Source organism: Danio rerio, chromosome 7 (genome assembly GCF_049306965.1).
Source record: "Danio rerio strain Tuebingen ecotype United States chromosome 7, GRCz12tu, whole genome shotgun sequence".
NCBI classification, from domain to species: Eukaryota; Metazoa; Chordata; class Actinopteri; order Cypriniformes; family Danionidae; genus Danio; species Danio rerio.
In genome coordinates, this window is record NC_133182.1 from 41,555,001 (window position 1) to 41,573,891 (window position 18,891).

At 36.2% G+C, this 18,891-nt stretch overlaps 1 protein-coding gene across 50 annotated transcripts in view; it reads left to right on the plus strand.

The window, feature by feature from the left end:
* The window catches only part of scrib (scribble planar cell polarity protein), a 116,453-nt gene that overhangs the window by 47,748 nt on the left and 49,814 nt on the right, over positions 1-18,891 (plus strand). For all 50 annotated transcript variants that reach the window (XM_073906222.1, XM_073906218.1, XM_073906235.1 and 47 more), the window contains exons 2-11: positions 10,469-10,586; positions 11,065-11,143; positions 13,809-13,898; positions 14,959-15,015; positions 15,140-15,203; positions 15,549-15,623; positions 15,867-16,011; positions 16,864-16,982; positions 17,614-17,813; positions 17,911-18,077. In XM_073906222.1, coding sequence (XP_073762323.1) covers positions 10,469-10,586; positions 11,065-11,143; positions 13,809-13,898; positions 14,959-15,015; positions 15,140-15,203; positions 15,549-15,623; positions 15,867-16,011; positions 16,864-16,982; positions 17,614-17,813; positions 17,911-18,077 — 1,114 coding nt within the window. The remainder of the gene's footprint in view (positions 1-10,468; positions 10,587-11,064; positions 11,144-13,808; positions 13,899-14,958; positions 15,016-15,139; positions 15,204-15,548; positions 15,624-15,866; positions 16,012-16,863; positions 16,983-17,613; positions 17,814-17,910; positions 18,078-18,891) is intronic.

Genomic DNA, 18,891 nt, shown 5'->3' on the forward strand with positions numbered 1-18,891 from the left:
CCTCTGTCACGAGCCTGACAAAAGGTGACCTGTGGAACACACCAAACAAACTAGCCTGACAGATGCTACGACTCAACAGCTGACCATCGAATTAGTGTGTGCCGGCCTGTAATTTATACATCCTTGAATTGAATCCTGCAATTTAAATGCAGTCTCAATTGAATTTAGGTTTGGTTTTCATTTTTTGAAATGTCTTTTATTAAACAACCATTATTTTAACTGTTCCGTGTGTTTCCGTGCGTCTTTTGGATACCTGGCATTAACAGCTGTTGTGTGCAGATATGTTCTTTTAAAAATAAGATGAGTGAGGAGGATATCAGAGTGGCATTGTGTCTTAAGGAAAGGAAGTCAGGTCTGTGTTTGTGTGTATGTCTCATCGACCTGTAGAGTCACTAATGAACTGCTTCATCCATCCTGAGCCCACCTCTCTTCATTAATAATCCACCTCTCTCTCGCTTTCACTTTCCCCAATAACTGCTCTCATCCTTCCTGACCTCATTTCTCATCTCTTTCCCTTTGTATCCCACATTCTTGCCATCTTTTATCCTCCCTTTTTTTTAGTCTGCCTGTTCCCTTTGCTTGGGGACAATAGGAAAGTCTTCCACTCTGTTGGTGCCTTTAGTGGGTGGAGTCAAGCGGTCTTAGTTTTGATTGACAGCACTGTGTGCGACTTCAGAGGCTTTGTCCCAGTGCTGAGGGAAAAAGGAGCAGGGGGTTCATTCATATGAAGGACTCTCAGTGTAATCTCCAGAAGTCTGAGGTGGAAGGGGGAAACGTTCTGCTTTAATTTGACTCTGGTTTCAGAATGACTTTTTGTTATGTTTTTGTTCCTATCAAACAAAAGAGGAACAAGATGTTCAGTGTTTGGATTTATAGTGGGTTTCCCCTTTTCTGTGTGTTTGTACATAAGTGCAGTCACCTTTCAGGTTTCTTGGCTGTGCTACTGGTGTAGTCAAGCCCACATTCTCTTGTCGTCTCTTTCTTCAGAGTTGAAAAAAATAAGTATCTGAGAGCTTTGTTTGGCCACTCCCCCCAACCCTTTGCTTAGAGTCTGTGAAAGGGCTATTCTGGACAATCTGCATTTTAAAACTTTGTTGCTCTTTTATTTCTGCATGAGCCATTACAATCAGTGACTTTATTACTGATAATGCACACGAGATGTGCATTACGAGTGAACGAGTGAACTTGATGCGTGACCCTCCCTGTGACACTTTACAATTTGACACTAAACAGCCATTGAAGAAAAAACTGGGTACGATGAGGTGACAATTTTCTTTACAGTTCAGCCTCTGGGTTTTAAAGAGTTAATTTATTAGAGATGTGTTAGTTTACCAAAAAATGACTCGCCCTCATCCTGAGACTTTCATTCTTCTTCAGAACATAAACTAGGATATATTAGTTACATTTTGAGAGCCCCCTTATCCTCCATAGATAGTCCTTGCTCGTTTAAAGCAATTACCAAAAAGATTCTCAAAGCAGACCATATGCCTAAATTTGGTTTAATCAGAATATTATCAGCCTACACAAATACATTTTTGTGTACATAAATATATAACACCTTTTTCAAGTCTCTTCTACTCTGTGTCAGTATCAAGCAGTCAACACTCGGAGTTAATCAAATGTATTTCAAAATTTTCCTGAATTCTGTTTAATAGTTTAAGGACAACTTTGATGAAAGGTGATGATGATCCACTTCAAATGTTGACTACTGTAGATCATGATTGATCACTCTGTTGACGTATACCTTTAATGCACTTGTGCTTTGTTTCACCATAGACATTGATGATTTCTTGCACACCTTGCGCATATTTTTCTGTTTTTTTAATGGAGCTTCCACAAACCTGTACAATTTGAAAAAATAATTTTAAACTTTGTAAGCATTTTAAAAAAAAATGAGCAAAAGTGGATAGAGGGAGAGTTGACATTGTTAGGTGTTTTAGAGGAAAGTAAAAACAGTGGCTACGTCCAAAACCGCATACTTCCATACAATATAGTACGCTAAAATCAATATGCGAGCCGAGTATTATGTCTGAATTCATAGATTTTGAAAATCAGTATGCGAGAATTACCCGGATAACTTACAACTTTTAGGGGGCACCGTTTGATCATTTTTAATTGTTGAGGAATTTATTGCAGCTCCTGCTTTAACATAACAGAGAAAGAATAGAGGTCAAGGCATCTTTTTAACATGTTATGTATTGCTTTTTTCTTGTTTGTCATTTTGGTTCATAAAAATGACTGCCTTGTACTCATCTCTGTTTCTAGGATGAAATGATGTTAAGTAATGTTGGGGACAAAGGGGTTAGCTGTAATGGTTTAATTGGAGAAAGTCACAGGGTAAGCAGTCACTTGACTAACACACAGCAGCCTCTGTTTTGACCTGGACTCCTGAGCCAACATATCTTTCTCTTTTTTCCCCTTCATCTTGCTCCTCCTATCTAAATGTGTTGAATTCTTGGATGCCTTATTTTTAAGAAAAAATGTTAGTTTAGGATCAGTATATGCCACATATACCAGAACAGTACAGGTTGTGACTTTTTTTTTTTCTTTTTTTTTCTTTTTTGCCTTCAGGGTATCATCTCTGTAAAGTGACCTTGAGTGGCTGTTGCAGAGGAAGAGAACAGCAGCACTCACTTTCTCATTAGGGATCATTTCCCTTGTGCTTAGAATATGTATAAAGGTTTAGCTTGTGATTTCTTTGCCTCGAGTGGTACCAAGCAGAACTGCAAAAATGATGAATGCATCAAGATCGTTTCACCTTAACTCTCACTCATGTCATGTTTGTCAGGATACGCTGAGAAATCTCTTTGTGTAGTGAACTGAGATAACGTAGGAGAACGTAATCTTACATAAATATATTGTATATTATTGTTTATGGAGGATGTGTTTGAGGAGTAATTGAAAATAATTGCAATTTTATCATCTGTATCTACAGTGTTTTTCAATGGCAGAGTTTTATTTACATTTTTACTTTTTATGATAGTGGGTCACGGTAGTCAAACTGGGTTTTGCTGTGATTTTCCATGATCTGTAGACAATGACATAATATGATACTGTGGAAGATCAATGGTAAAATGTAATTATATCTGATATATAACAGAATCAGTTGCCAACTCTGTCTCACTGTCAGAACATTTTCATTTTACAAGTGCTTTATTATAAAAAATCCATTGACCTTAGACTCATGTCATACTGTTGTATTTTACAGTTAATTACAGTTAGTATACTACTACGATGGTTATTGGGTGATACCGTTCATTGATTGTTCTGTCATCACTCTGTGAGATCAGACTGAGATGGAATCTTATTTACTTTAACTTGTTTGTCTAATTAAATAATTATATTTTCATATAAATTATGCAAGCATGGATGTCCATTTCATGAATTTCCTCCAGTGCTTACTAAATTAGATGTTGGTGCATTTGCTTTCATTGATGCCTAGGTTTGCTTTGTTGAAGATTTGCTTGGTTGTAGTTTTAATTAGTAATGAATATATTTATGAAGCCCTTTTATTTATATTTTTTCTATTCCTGCTCTTTTATAGAAGTACATTTCTTTTAAAGTGAAACTGTGCTTTGTGTAGTGAATTTCATGGCTTATTCAAACCCACTGACTTTACAAACATGCAAATGCATGCTGTAAATCCTCATTATACTTCTTCATTGCCAGAAAGCCTGTAACTGTAATTGTTAAATGCATTGTTGTATACAATACATATATACTGTAGATATACATACACACGCAGAATATTTCTCTGCTATTGGAGCTATTAATGGATTAAAGTCACTCAAACTCACCACAGGATAATGATACTTAAATTTTCTTTCTGTGTAATGAATGAGGAATAGATCAATGTTAAATTTATGTTAGGTGTTTTCACGATAGGCTCATTTAGAGTATTACACACATTAGGGGTGTAACGATACACCAAAGGCACGGTTCGGTTCGGTTCACGGTTTTGGAGCCTCGGTTCGGTACGGTTCGGTTTCTGTTTGCTGTGGGGTTGGGGTTGATGTCATGTTAACAGCAATGCTAAGAGACAATTCACTTAATAAAAAGAACATCTTAACTTTTTCTTTATTAACTTTGTCATCGCATTTTTAGTACAGTCAGGATACCCGAGTAAACAACTAAAATTAAATAAATACCTCCAATATAGACTAGTCAGAAAAAAAACAATTTTCTTTAGTGCAGCCATCTTAACTAAGTAAACTAAAATTAAATAAATAACTGCAGTGTTGGATAGTGAAAGATCTTCTTCAAAAACACCATAATATCCACATTCTCCGATGAGAGACTTGATCGCTGTGCAGACACAGACGCTCATTTTTGATTATCTATGGTTTCAGTTAGATAGATAGGTTTCCGTTTAAATTAATGAAAAAGTATACATATAATGTGTTTGTAAAGTGTTTTTACATGACATATTCACCAGTAAAATACATTGCAGTTGTGTCAGAAACTAATGTTAGAGTTGTAGCCGGCTGTTTTCCTCTCGATCTCTCTCTCTCTCTCTCTCTCTCTCTCTCTCTCTCTCTCTCTCTCTCTCTCTCTCTCTCTCTCTCTCTCTCTCTCTCTCTCTCTCTCTCTCTCTCTCTCTCTCTCTCTCTCTCCCGCTCCCTCTATGCCGGTCATTTATGTAGGTCCGCCTTCATGACAGCTGCTGCCTGTCATTTCAGTAGGTCCGCCTTTTTGACAGCTGATTGGTCAGGAGACCGATCTATCATCATTTGGTGACGCAGCGCGGGAATGTGAAAAGCAATTCAGGAAGAGTGGGAGAGAGAGCGCTTTTTCCTTTGATCTCGTTTTTCGTGTATTATTCTGACATGATTATGATTTTCGTTGTTTTTGCTTAACTTTCGTTTGGGCAAAATTATTTTGCATTACTTTTGCCCACTTTAAGTAATTTTGTGAGGTTTGTACATTTTTATTTAAATTGATTTGTATATTATTTTTTGGATCCGCTCCTTCCTGACAATATAGCTGTTCACTCTTAGTGTAAGGTGAATAGGGAAAATGCCATACGATTTCCATTTTGCAAACACATAGAAAATGTATTGCTAAAGACATCAGGTAAGAGGTGAAGGTCATCTTTGTTTATTTTATTCAGTATAGGGAAGAATGCGGCGCTCGGCGCTGAAGACCTTTTTTTTCTTTTCATCAGTTTTAGCGAGGTAAGAGGGGTTATTAGAGGAGTTAGAATTGTTTTATTATATTTATTTCTTTTGTTTGTCTTCACTATCACCCCCTTGCTCGAGTGTAACAAATTTTTGTTTGATACTTTTGTTTGAATTTGCTACTTTATTATATTATTTTTATTAGTGTAAATATTTTTTTTTGTATATTTGGGCATTATTCTGGTTTGACTTTTGTACATTAAATCACTTTTGTTGGCAGTTTGTTGCTTACACCCTCACATTGTGAAATTACCACACTTTTAAAATGTTTTTCCTTACAAGTAAGTTTCGTGAAACAGTTAAGACAGACAGGCAGGCGCTTTGTCTACGACACGAATTCTATTCCTGTACTCAACTGGAAAACCAAAATGTTTCCACACAGATGACTTAAATGTGTCTGGGGGATCTGCAATCTCAGTACTATGTAAAGCAGCCATCCTGCGTCCAGTAGTAACAAGTGTGATGCTCACTCAAGTCACATGACATGACATGCACCAAAATACTAACTTTAGAATATAATATTTAGAACAAAACCTCATCATTACTAAAACAATTTAATTAAATTTGATAATAAAGATGTGTTTAAATTGGTTCAATTAGTTAGAGACAAGTGACGTCAACCTCAACAATGGGCAGCAGGGGGAGTGAGAGTACCGCGATACGCCACGAGAGTTTCGCGATACGTATCGTGGCTGGTGTATCGCGATATTTCGGTTCGGTTATAATATCGTTACACCCCTAACACACATTGAAATGGTGTGTAATTGCTCTAATCCCTTGGGACTTGCGTAAACGTAATTTGGTGCATTTTGCCATGTGAACATGTGAAGAAACCGAACCAAGAAGAAAATGTGACTTCGTAACAAATTGTACAATGATATGCAGTTCTGAAAACACTGTTAAGCCTGATTCATACTTTTGTGTCAAGTGATCTTTATACCCCCCCGGTGCATCCACTGCACTTAGCCAACACCATTGTGAGCATTTCTACAATCTGTATTTTGTCTGTTTTGCTCTGCAGTAATACTTCCAAAATGCTAGTAGGCTGTTTTGCTCGGACAGTAAATTAAAGCCCGCTGTCCTTATGTGTTGACAAAGCACTCTGTGTGCCTGCAGTTGAAAAAGGTCAACATTGTCACTCGATCCAGAACCAAGGTCAATGCCAGTGTGACAAATCAAACTCGTACTCATTCCATGAAGAAAGATGCAGGAACCGGCAAATGCTTGACAACTTGAATCGTCGAGTAAATAAATAAAGTACCTATTCAGAGCTCCTCCACTAACTAAACACTCCCACCATCAGCTTCACTCTACTCTCATTGCTCTCAGCCCTCCGCACACTTGTCATGGCTATACCAAGCCGGCCAATCACAGATCTTTTGCTCCGCATCATTGTGATGTGTAGTTACATTTTTTTGAGGGTATGGCGACGGGTATGCAACTGTCCAAAGGCTACACCGTGACTGGACCTACCGCATGCACACAATGCAGAAGTGTAAATTAGCCTTTTTCATATGTTGTCTGTTTAGCGGGAGATGCAAGCATCAGTGGCACCCAGCACATGTTTAACCGGATTCAGTTTATATACAGGCAACTCGGATAAATTACTGGACAGTGAAAAGAATGTCTTTTTGAGTGCTGCTGATTGGTAACTATATGGTCTTGGGCTTGCCTGGCATCTGGCCGCAGTGATGAATGGGCCGCTTTGTGTGCGTGTATAATCAGGCCTTCACTAGAGCTTCCTCCCCCTAATGGACCTCACAGCTCCCACTCAGGACAGCCCGACTAGCAGTCGACTGTCAGGCCGATGCTCTGCCCCTGCCCAGCTTGTTGATTTTTGAATGAAGTTTACACTGGTATGCGTTCTGTTGGTCTCTGTGTGAGGCCATCTCATCGTTGTCCAGAATTTTGTGAGATGATGTGTGTAGTTTCAGCCATATGTCATCACACCACTTGTTTTCAATTATTTCAGTCTTGTATGCAGCTGCTGTACTGACTTTATTGCTACGCATGTACGTGTATTTTGGTCTCGTTTGTAACCAAGCTCACGTATCCTATCAGTTAGTCATGTGATACGTGTCACCTGCTTCTGTGGTGATGATAGCAGTGCCTCCAGCTTCCCGCAATGAACTCAGAGGTAACCCATAAAGGACTGCACTTCCTCTCAGGTGAGGGGTGAGCTGTTTACATCTGCAAACATTACTTGCATAGGAAGTGTCAGTATTGTAGCATATAGCAGTACTTCTTTTGTCTCTTATGTCTTCTTGTTATCCACAGCAATATCCAATGGCTCCTCCACATGTAGGCTAATTGGTTGCATCTAAAATATTCACAAAAAAAAGAAAGTGTAGAAATGTAATGTCCATAGATTATATTAGGATAATACTAAAGCAAAAAAAAGGTATATCAAGTGAATGCTTTAGTATATAATTGATATTATACATCAATTATAGCTTTCTATCCTTAGAAGTGTCTTTAATTATTATTATTTATATACTATTATTAGGGATTTCCTGATCAGGTTTTTTGCCCTCGAGTTCGAGTCATTGGATTTTGAGTATCTACCAATACTGAAACCCAATCCAATACATTTAAAAATAAAGAAAAGTGAAGAAACAGAACCAGGATGTTTCTTGTTTTTTATTTAATTCACCTTATTTTAACATACAGCAACTCCGTTAAAAACAGAGCACTTCTGTGAGGTAGCTTAAACAATCAACTAATAAATAACATCAATTGTTGTTCTGTTGATCATGCATTTCCATTGAAATTCGTTAATTAAATTATAATAATTTTGGTTCCTTATTTTGATTACTTGCGCATCTATATATTTAGTATTATTTGTTTATAATATGTATAATTATATAATATTTTGTTGATTTAACTTAAAAAGAAATGTAGTTTAGGCTGCTGCTTTTTTCCTTTTTTTATCCAACAGTTACTAATTTCCTATCTTTTCAATTCTTTTCCAAAGTAAGCTAGTTTGTCTTTCATATGCATCAATGAAATGTGTGTGTGTGTGTGTGTGTGTGTGTGTGTGTGTGTATAGATAGATAGATAGATAGATAGATAGATAGATAGATAGATAGATAGATATACATGATAAAGATTAATTATCTGTCTATTCACAATGTATAGAGCATTCATTCTAAATATATTTGACAATTTCACATTTTATTTATTTCCTTGGCTTTTAAAACCACATTTGAATCAGGCTACCTATTTAAGACAATTCTGGTTCTTCATAGTCCAACAAAAAAGTAAATTAAGTCATCTTCAGTTCCCCTGGGATGTCTGCTGAAGCCCCCTTGTGACCCCGGCCCCCAGGTTGACAACCACTGCCTTTTATAGAGGTGGTAACTGTAGTACTGTTGATTCAAACGTTTTCAGTTACTTTACCCACAATCATGTGCTGTTCTCATCCTTTATTTATATTTTGCTTCCATCTTCTCTTTTTACAGAGGGTTTCTATGTTTTGGCCTTGTGTGCTAGTAAATCAGAATTCCAGTTCACAGACACAAGCAACCAAACACACACACACACACACACACACACACACACACAAACACACTGAGGTATCAGCCTTGTTCTTGGCAGTACATAGTAAACCCTCTGTTGGTGCTGTTCAGTGGTCAGCCCAGCATTAAAAAGAAAGGGTATGAAGGCCAGCAGAAGCAGGAATGTATTAAATGTGACCTGCTAACAAGCGAGCTCTTGATAGAGGAGCATAGCATGGAGACACAGACACGCACATGTTTGCCTGCTCATCAAATAATTGTTAGTGTTTTAGGCAAATGTGTGTGGATGAGCTGGGGTCATATTGTTGATCAATGGTTATTAGTTTCTTTTCTGACTTGATTTTAACATCTTTCAGATACAAATTTGAAATTCACAGGTCATCCCAATATTTTTGGGTGGTGGGGTTACCAACATTCTCAATTGAAGCAGAGAAACAAGTGTATAATCGAATGTAGTTTGTTGTGCTTTTGCCGTTTTTTTACCATGATGTTTGTGTGGTAATTTGTATCTGTGTGTCATATTTTCACCCTGCTTTTTGCAAATAACCAGCCTGTTTTAATGTCTGGTGTTATAAACTATTAAATGATCTTACAGGACACGTCCTCCAAAAATATTAAGTATAATTTAAAACCGGTGTATTTTTCTATTTCGTAACATAAATAAAAACTTGAGGTTTCCTTTTCCTATAAAATAAAAGTTACCAGTGGTTTTTTTTTCAAAATGTTTTTCTTTTTAAAAAAAAAAGTAAACAGTGCAGATTGGAAATAACAAGGGGGGAAGATGAATGAAACCAGTTTAATTTTCTTTTTATCCTACATGATAAGGATTTCCCTAGATTGGTAGTTTCAGGGTGTTTTTTATGGTTTGGTTGTTCTGTGTGACTTGCAAGAGAGAGAGCGCCCTCTTTCCTTTGGAGGAGATTTACTGCTTATCACATAACCGTACTTTCCTCACATGATGTGCAAGACAATTGCAGCTTTTGCTAATTGTTTGGAATTATTGCTTAGCCCTAATGTTTGATGTTTATAGCCACTGACATCCATAGGAGAGAATGTTTTTGGAACATTTTAAAAACAGGTTTTTGGCAAATGGAGGGAGAGTTATGATGACAGAATTTCTTTTTTCAGTGAACTATCCATTTAAGGAAGCACTAAATGGTTATACAAATTTCTTAATGGGAAAAGGTTACGTAGATGTTATTAAGCATGGGACAATAACCGTTTTCAAGGTGTACTGTGGTTTGGAAAAGTCAAGGTTTTAAAACTGCCAAAGTTTTCTGCTATACCGTTCCTACGGTATGTGTAAAGAAAAGAAGAAAAAAAAGTGTTTCCGTTTATTTTTTATTTTTTTAGGGCAACAGTATCTCCAGCAGAAAAGATATCCAAAGGTGCCATATTAAATTGTAAGGAAATCTGTGTTTTTGAAACTTAATGAAGAAAGCAGAAGTCAATGATCCATTTGCATCATTTAGCCCGACAAGTTTACTGCTTTGAAATATTATAAATGTATCTCAAAAATAATTTTGTTGTTTTTAAAGGGGATTTTTGTTGTTTTTTACGCAGACATTTAAAATTAAAATATTTCAGAGCAGTAATCACAATATTGTCAAAACGTGATATTTTTATCCAAGGATATCATACCACCAGAATCTTATACCGTCCCATGCCTAGCTGTTATTAGCCAAATCGGTAACCTGCATCTCCCTTAATGAATTGATCTGACCAGTATGTAATTGAATTTTGTCTAACTTCAACCCTTTCTTTCTTTTTCAGCCTTTCTTCAGACTGCACAATTTGCGAAAGCTGGGCCTCAGTGACAACGAGATTCAAAAATTACCACCAGACGTTGCCAACTTCACGCAGCTAGTGGAGCTTGACATCTCTAGAAATGGTATGCAAACTTTTGTGCCACCTAGAGTTATTTACACACACATTCTTACACATCCTGTGTGGCACTGGAAGGTTTCCTTACCCAGAGCACTGGAATGTTTTCTTTAAGCCACATCTATTTAAAAAGTGTACATCAATTTCAACACCCAATTGTCTTTGCATGTGCCTCTCACCGCCTGAGGCACTTTCACTGTTCCTCTCTGGATTGATCGTGGGAATGTTCAGTGTGTTGCTGTGTATTTAGACCATAGTGTGTTCTATATTCTGCAACTCTGCAAATGGAGCGACTCCTGCTGGGCTTTTCAATCCTGTGCAATGCATAGAAACATACAGACATCTCGCCACAGACAAATCATCATCTCCTCCCGTTCATTCAGGCCATCTGGTAGACATTATTAAGAAGCCTGAAATAGTACTCAGTTTGTCATGACACTGCTTTTAATATATCTTGCTGACTGTGGCTTTCTCACTCTTGTCAGATATTTCTGAGATTCCTGAAAATATAAAATTCTGCCAGTCTTTGGAGATTGCAGACTTCAGCGGAAACCCCTTGACCAGGTTAGTGCATCGGAACAAGCCACAAAGCTCTGGCTCATACCAATATAACGATGTCTTGAATATGTATAATGTAAGCAGAGGGTAAGCAACAATCAACTGGCCAAGGACCAGAATCGGTTGGTTGTTATTTTGCATGATTGGCCATACTAGTGGCTGACCTGTTATCTAATTTCAGTGGTCATTTCTTATTATTGGCAGTGGTGATCTCATAAAGGACATGCAAATAAAGCAGCGTTTCCATCCGATGAGTCAAAGAGAACAAAATCATCACTTCCTGATTAACTGACGTCACATGTAAAAAATGTTAAGAAACTAAATTTGCTGTGGTACGAGAAGCTGCTTGAATCTTTTTATTATTTAATAAATGATTTGCGCCTCAGAAGACATTGCCGACATGCAATGAATGTGTGGTATCGCTTGAAGGCTTGAGATGCGGAGCACAGACTCTCTTGATTTTGGAGGTAATAAATAATATAATAACACTAATACTGAAATGGTAAAGGCGTTTTAGAATGACCAAAACAACATTTCACATGTTTTACAATGTGATCAGCCTGCTGGTTTATTCATTCATAAACTATTACATCATCACATGTGAGTTTATTTATCATAACTTTAATGCGCATGTTGGAATTTGTTTATGTGCATCTTTTCTTATTGAATAAAGGTTTAACCTACTCAGTTATGCCATAGGTTTTTTTATGCACATTTTGGTTTTTCATCAACCATTTTTTTTATCCGCATATTCAAAATGGGACAAAATGGGGCATGGGACAATAACCGGTTTCAGAAGTCCGTTTGGAAAGTCAGTTTTAAAACCATTAATTTTCTTTTGTACTGTTCCTACTGTATATGCAAGTTTTTTTTCTTGTTTTTTATTTAGTTTTTTGCGGCAACAGTTTTACCACATCAAAAAAAAGATACTGGTCAGCCCACGATTCACCATACACCTTAGAAACCAACATCCAAGCATGCTATAGACCTGTGGTAGGGAATCTATGGATCTCGAGCCACATGTGGCTCTGACCAAAAATATGTGCCTCTCCAGCTGTCTTCCTTTAATAATATAATTTACGGTTTAAAAAAATTATAACCATCAATAGAAATCAGTTTCCTATCAAAATACAATTACAATTCCCTTTTATGTAATTTTTTATTGCAAAATGAATAAGAACTCAGTTAACAATAAAAGGACGTTTTGAATTGCCACACCAATTATGGGCAAACAACTTGCGTTACTATGGTAACCTTGCGCACTTAAATTCAAACAGCATATATGAATGGTGATGGTGAAAATAGAAATCCTATAGTTTTTTCTTCATTCATGGACTTGCTCAACGTGTAATGCTTCATATTTGTTAATTTTTGAGTTGTGCATGGACAAATTTAGGTTTTGTTTAAATCTTTATTATTTATAGTAGTAATACTATATATAGTAATACTATATATTTACTATATAATACATGTATACTATATATGCAAATGTATTTTAAAGAGGCATTTGGAGATGTATATGTACATCTAAATGGCTCTTTAAAAATGCTTTTGCTTAAATAAAAAAATGGCTCTTTGCTGAAAAAAGGTTCCCGATTCCTGCTATAGACCTAATCAAAGACGCCTTTTTAAGTTGTAAAGAAATCGATAGCAGAAAATAGCAGTGATTTTTTTTTTTTTTTTTTTTTTTTTTTTTATTTAACCTTTAGTTGCAAAATAGTTCAATTCAATGAGTGGAAAAAAGCAACAAAAAAAAATATATAAGGCATTTAACAAAAGAAAACAATTTTTAGAGCAGCAATCATTTTATTATCATAACATCAGAATCTTAGACCGACCAATGCCTTAAAGAGTGACAGTCGTGCTTATACTCACAGCCATATGATAACATGTAGTGCCTTGGAAATTATTCTTAGCCTGTAAAAGCAGCTCTATTTTCACGATTTGCTGCCAATTGACCACCCAAGTTTTTTAATCTTGTATGTTTTATACATGCAACGTGATTCAAGTGATTCAAGACGATCTGCAAAGTGTGTGTGTGTGTGGGTGGGGTATTATCTATTATTTATAGAAGTTTCTATAGTATAATAGTATAAAAAGCATATATAACCTTTGGACTTTTCTAACAATAAAAAAATTTTAAAAAAAATTACAAACAGTGGATAGTTACCCGTTTTGTTAATGTTTGTTGAAGTTTGGGGAAAACATTGTTATTTTAATAATACATTTACATTTATTTTTTATTATGAAAAAATAAGTGTATTTTTATTATTTGTTTATGCCGTCAATTCTTAGAAAATTGCAATAGGCTAAAATCGGTATTGACTGGTCACACTTATCAAAAAATCAAAATTGTAAAAGACTCATCTCTGATAAGCAGGATGGGAAAGGAAAAGATTTGTACTAAAAAGAGTTTACATATGTTGTGTTAAAATGCTGTAATGTTGTATTTAGAACAGGTGAGAATTTAGCAGGCTCATTTTCCCCTTATTTTGGGGTCAGAGAGTTCACACAACCATTGGAGGATGTCAACTTTATTCATCACTTGAGTACTTCCTACTCTTTATTTACATTAGAGCAGGAAGACGTGCACTGCTAGCAGTAACAGCCTTCAGAGGCCAAACCTTTTCCATTGTGCATCTCATTTTCCTTTTGTCTCTCTCGGTCTCAGGTTGCCTGATGGCTTCACGCAGCTCCGAGGACTGGCTCACCTATCACTCAATGACGTGTCGCTGCAGTCTCTACCCAATGACATAGGAAAGTGAGTTGATAAGAACAAATTCAAAATTGCATAAAATAAATCTTAATGTGGGAACAAAACATGCATTTCCTTTTAAAATTTGCTTTAAAAGTTATTTATTCTAGGTGCTAGAAAGAACTTTCTAGTCTTTTTAACAAGAAATAAATTAGGTTCATCGTGTCACCCACGGTCCAAAAAACATGTTTATTCCATTAACCACTGGACTCATTTTAACAAAGTAAATCCACACGTAGTTCTTAAGTTTTCTTAAATATTTTATCTCATTGTAATTGTGAAAATAACCAAACCTGATTCTTACCATGAATTTAGCCTTAAGCTAAGATGGTGCTATAAAAAAAGACATTGATATTAAATAATATAATATAATAATATAACATAAAATATTTCATTAGAGTAAGTATTTTATTTGTAGTTTGCTCTGCAAATACAAAATTGCCACAATGTAAAAAAAGTAGCAGATCTTTCGTATTGTGATGCTGAGTGTAATGGATTCCCAAAATTGACAGAGGAGTGTTAGTGTAGGTGGTTGTCTGTCATTTTTAATAGATGATCGTACATTTGTTTTTAATAAACTAACTACAATGTTGAAATTAAACTTTATTGAATGAGGCATCCCAAATAACGTAACTATATGAAATTGATCGAATAAATGTTTATTTTTATTTCAACTTTTAAAATCATTCTAAGGTAAAGTAAACATCAGAAAAATCATCAATTTATCTAGTATTTGTATTGTTTATATAGTCAAACCAATAAACACAGCGTTAGTTTTATGCAATATATGGCAGAAATGTTTATCTAGGAGGCATATCTGTGCATGTTGTTTTAAGACATTTAATATGTCTTTGTTTTATAAATTTCACTTCTTTAATCACAGGCATCTTATTCACACACAGACGAAATGTTCTCTATCTCACACATATATACACACATACTCAGTTTTTGGCCACTGTTGATGTCGTACAGATGGAGGAGCCCCTTACTCCTCCAAACCAAGTGACACACTTACCATCTGACACCCAGTCTTATCTCTTTCTGTTTCTCGTTCTCTGTCTCTCAGCTTGTCAAACCTGGTGACTCTAGAGCTGAGGGAGAATCTACTGAAATCCTTGCCCTCGTGAGTACTTTCCCATCAGCCTGCAGTTATTCAATTCGTAGCGCTCATGCTTTATGTAAAATAAAAACATACCAATACATGCAAATCAAATGACAAAAGCTGAAATGTCTGTGTTATTCTGTAGCTCTCTTTCCTTCCTGGTAAAACTGGAACAGCTGGATCTGGGCAGCAATGTACTGGAAGTTTTGGTAAGGAGTCCTGTAATATTTCTTGCAGCCCTAAAATCAATTTGTGTGTGTTTGTGTGTGTGTGTTTGTGTGTGTGTGTGTGTGTGTGTGTGTGTGTGTGTGTGTGTGTGTGTGTGTGTGTGTGTGTTAAACGATGCATATAAATGCATGTCATGTTTTCTGGTTTATTCGAAGCATAGTTATTTCTGAACACCTGAGCACCTTCTGGTGAATCTATCATGTCATGTTGTTTATTTCTTTCATTATTCTTTGTGTGCTGTTTCATAACATTTCTTTCTTCTTCTTTTTTTTTTTTTTTTCTTCGTCCTGTCTTTAATCTGCTTTCTTTGTTGTTCTTCCGTTCAGCCTGACACACTTGGGGCGCTGCCCAATCTTCGTGAGCTGTGGTTGGACAGAAACCAGCTCTCCTCACTACCTCCTGTGAGTACAGACAGCTCGTGATTGGCTGATTGTCATTAGAGTCGTCATCTGTCTGGTTGCTTTGCACATCTAGTTCAGATTTAAAGCTTGCAGTTCATGCAGATGTTGACTTTTCAAACACGCTTTACCTTCAGTGCAGTTGAATGCGTTTGGCATGTGCCTGTTCTGCTGATAATTGGAGTGGAAACTAGAGTGCTTTAATTTGCTTTCGGCTGACTGAAAGATGACCTCTGCCTTTAACAGGAGCTGGGGAACCTGCGGCAGCTGGTTTGCTTGGACGTGTCAGAAAACCGTCTATCAGAGCTTCCCACAGAGATCAGCGGCCTTATCGCCCTCACGGACCTGCTGCTCTCAGAAAACCTCCTGGAGATCTTGCCGGACAGCATCGGTGAAACTCTATACCTCTCTTCCAAACGTCAATAAAAATGAGCTTTTGCATGCTTTGTTTGAAGACAATGGCCGCATTACAATAAAGGCATTGTTCATCCGTTTAGCTTAAACTCTGTTTCACCTTGTTGTAAACTATGTGCCTTCTAAATTAAGCCAGCAACTTTATGGTGACAGCTTTATATTTACCAGCCATAATTTTCTCTTCTGCATTCAGTTGATCTGCATTCATGTTATTTATATATAATATATATTAAATTATTATTATTATTATTATTATTATTATTATTATTATAAAAAATATTATAGTTTTTTTTAGCACTTTAGTGTAAATATCATTTACTACTGGCTTATTACCTGTCTGTTATTAACTGTTAATTAGAAAATATTATAAAGTATGATCTCATTTTACATCTCTAATCCTAAACCCATCTACTACCGTAATAACTATCATTAAACAGGCAATTAGTATGTAGTAGTATAGAAGTTTGAGCTAAAAGTCTTAGTTAATGGTCTGTACATGGTTTATTAATAGTGTGAATTATATATTACCATAAAGTGTAATCGTTTAATTTTGTTGTTTTTTTATTTATTTATTTCGCACATCAGGTAATGTGTGCAATATTTTGAATACTCTTCTGATTGCACTGATCTGCTGAGGAATGTTCAGTACATTGAGCATAACAACACTGCCCTCTAGTGTTCTCAGATTTTTGTCTTGCTATTGGCTTAAAGTTTTTTTTTAACTGATGTCATTATTTATAACCGTATAATTTATTTTCTGATGTTATTGCATATATAATTGCGCACTGAGCACCCATAGATCTTTATATACCGAATATTTCTTTTTCAGGCTCACTTAAGAAGTTGTCCATTTTGAAAGTGAACCAGAACCGCCTTGTGCATCTGACTGACTCTATTGGGGAGTGTGAGAACCTGACAGAGCTCATGTTGACCGAGAACCTACTGCAGGTACACAACTCTCTACATTCTTTCTACTTCACTTTGCTGAATTGACTACTAAAATTGTGAATTTGGTGATTAATCTTTTTTTTATATTATTGATGATTGGAATATTTTTAGCATAAAACAGTGAATTTGTGCAAATTGGTTGATGTTGGTCCAGGACAAGTTAAATACATTAGTCTGGTCAGATTTCGGAGTTTAAATTTTAAATCTCCATAAAAATTTCACTGTGGAACCTTTATTTATATTTAAAAATTATGGGTTTTTTCAATAGTAATGTCATTACTTTTTAAAACTTTTGTTTTATTTAAAATGCAAATGTAAAAAAATGCATAATTATAACATTAGTATTTTAAAGCTACGTTTAAAATGTGCATTGTAAGATATTGTTTTAATAACTAAACAAAAACTTGCTAAAATCAGCAAACACACTGTTTTTCACTCCTAATGAGTGTGCATTCCTGTGTTTGTTGGATACTTTTATCTGAAATCACTAACAAATGAGTGTAGTTAATGCTGAGGGAGTCCTAAATTCCAATAGAAAATGTGCAAAATGTTCTAGAGTAATGCAGATTGAGGGAGTTTTTAAAAAAAACAGGCTGTTGCAGAAACTTTCTTGTCCTGTTTTTATTTTCAGTCTCTTCCGCGCTCACTTGGGAAGCTGAAGAAGTTGACCAACTTGAATGTGGACCGAAACCGTTTGAGCAGCGTGCCTGCAGAGCTGGGCGGATGTGTTAGCCTGAATGTGCTCTCTCTCAGAGATAACCGTTTGGGAAAACTACCTCCAGAGCTCGCCAATGCCACTGAATTACATGTGCTTGATGTGGCAGGCAACAGGTTAGAAATGCGTTCTGTAGAAAAAGTCTTCATGTCACAAGTGCTAGATATAACATGCTTAGAGTTGCAAAAGTATTCATGTCTCTCTGTCTCCCAGGTTGCAGAACTTGCCTTTCGCATTGGCCAACCTGAACCTGAAAGCTATGTGGCTGGCAGAGAACCAGTCTCAACCCATGCTCAAGTTCCAGACAGAGGATGATGAACAGACTGGAGAGAAAGTTCTCACCTGCTACCTGCTGCCCCAACAACCCTCATCTAGCCTCGGTAAGACACTCTGACGTCCTTTTGAATCAGTAGTGTCAGTTTATTGTTGTTTTTTTCGATTCTCTGTCTGTCTCTCTCTCTCTCATACACTCATACATATACATACACACTGTGGACCCTTTTATCTGGTGTATCTGTAAAATAAGATTTTGTCTCTCGGCAGTTACAGCAAGCAATACTTGTAGATCTAGGCACAATTGTGTCTGCAGAGCAAGGTTTCTCCACCTTGTCTTACAGAATGACCCCATTGTTTTTCAGTATATGCGTCACTGCTCGGTAAACAGCGCTGATAGCTAAAGCCAATCACAGTCATTTCTTTTGAGAAATGCCAATCAGGGGCATTTTTAAAAACTCAGTCGACAGCACTCAAAAAGTAAGCTGAATTATTATTTATATTTCTGTATTTGCTAAATGCTCCTATCGTCCGCTGTGCCTGTACTTGAATGTTTTGAATTATCAAACAACATGTTTTCATTAAGTAAAATCAAAGGTGCAGTTCGTATATAAGACTGATTGTATTAAAAGATGAAACCGTAATCTTGTGTGAAGTAAAACAAAAAATGATGTATGGAAAGCGTCCTCGATGCACTTAGATATCGAATTGAACCGAACTTATGACATGTTGATCATAACTGAACCAAACCGTGAGGCCAATGTAGGTTCACATTGAATAGAGCTGTTATGCAAGTTACGCTCAAACCAATAGTAGCATCACACAGGCAGATTTTTTTGATATATGAATTTAATTACTTATGTTTAATCAGTTATTTTTGCCCACTTTGGTGAAAAGAGCTTAAATGCTTTGGTCATACAC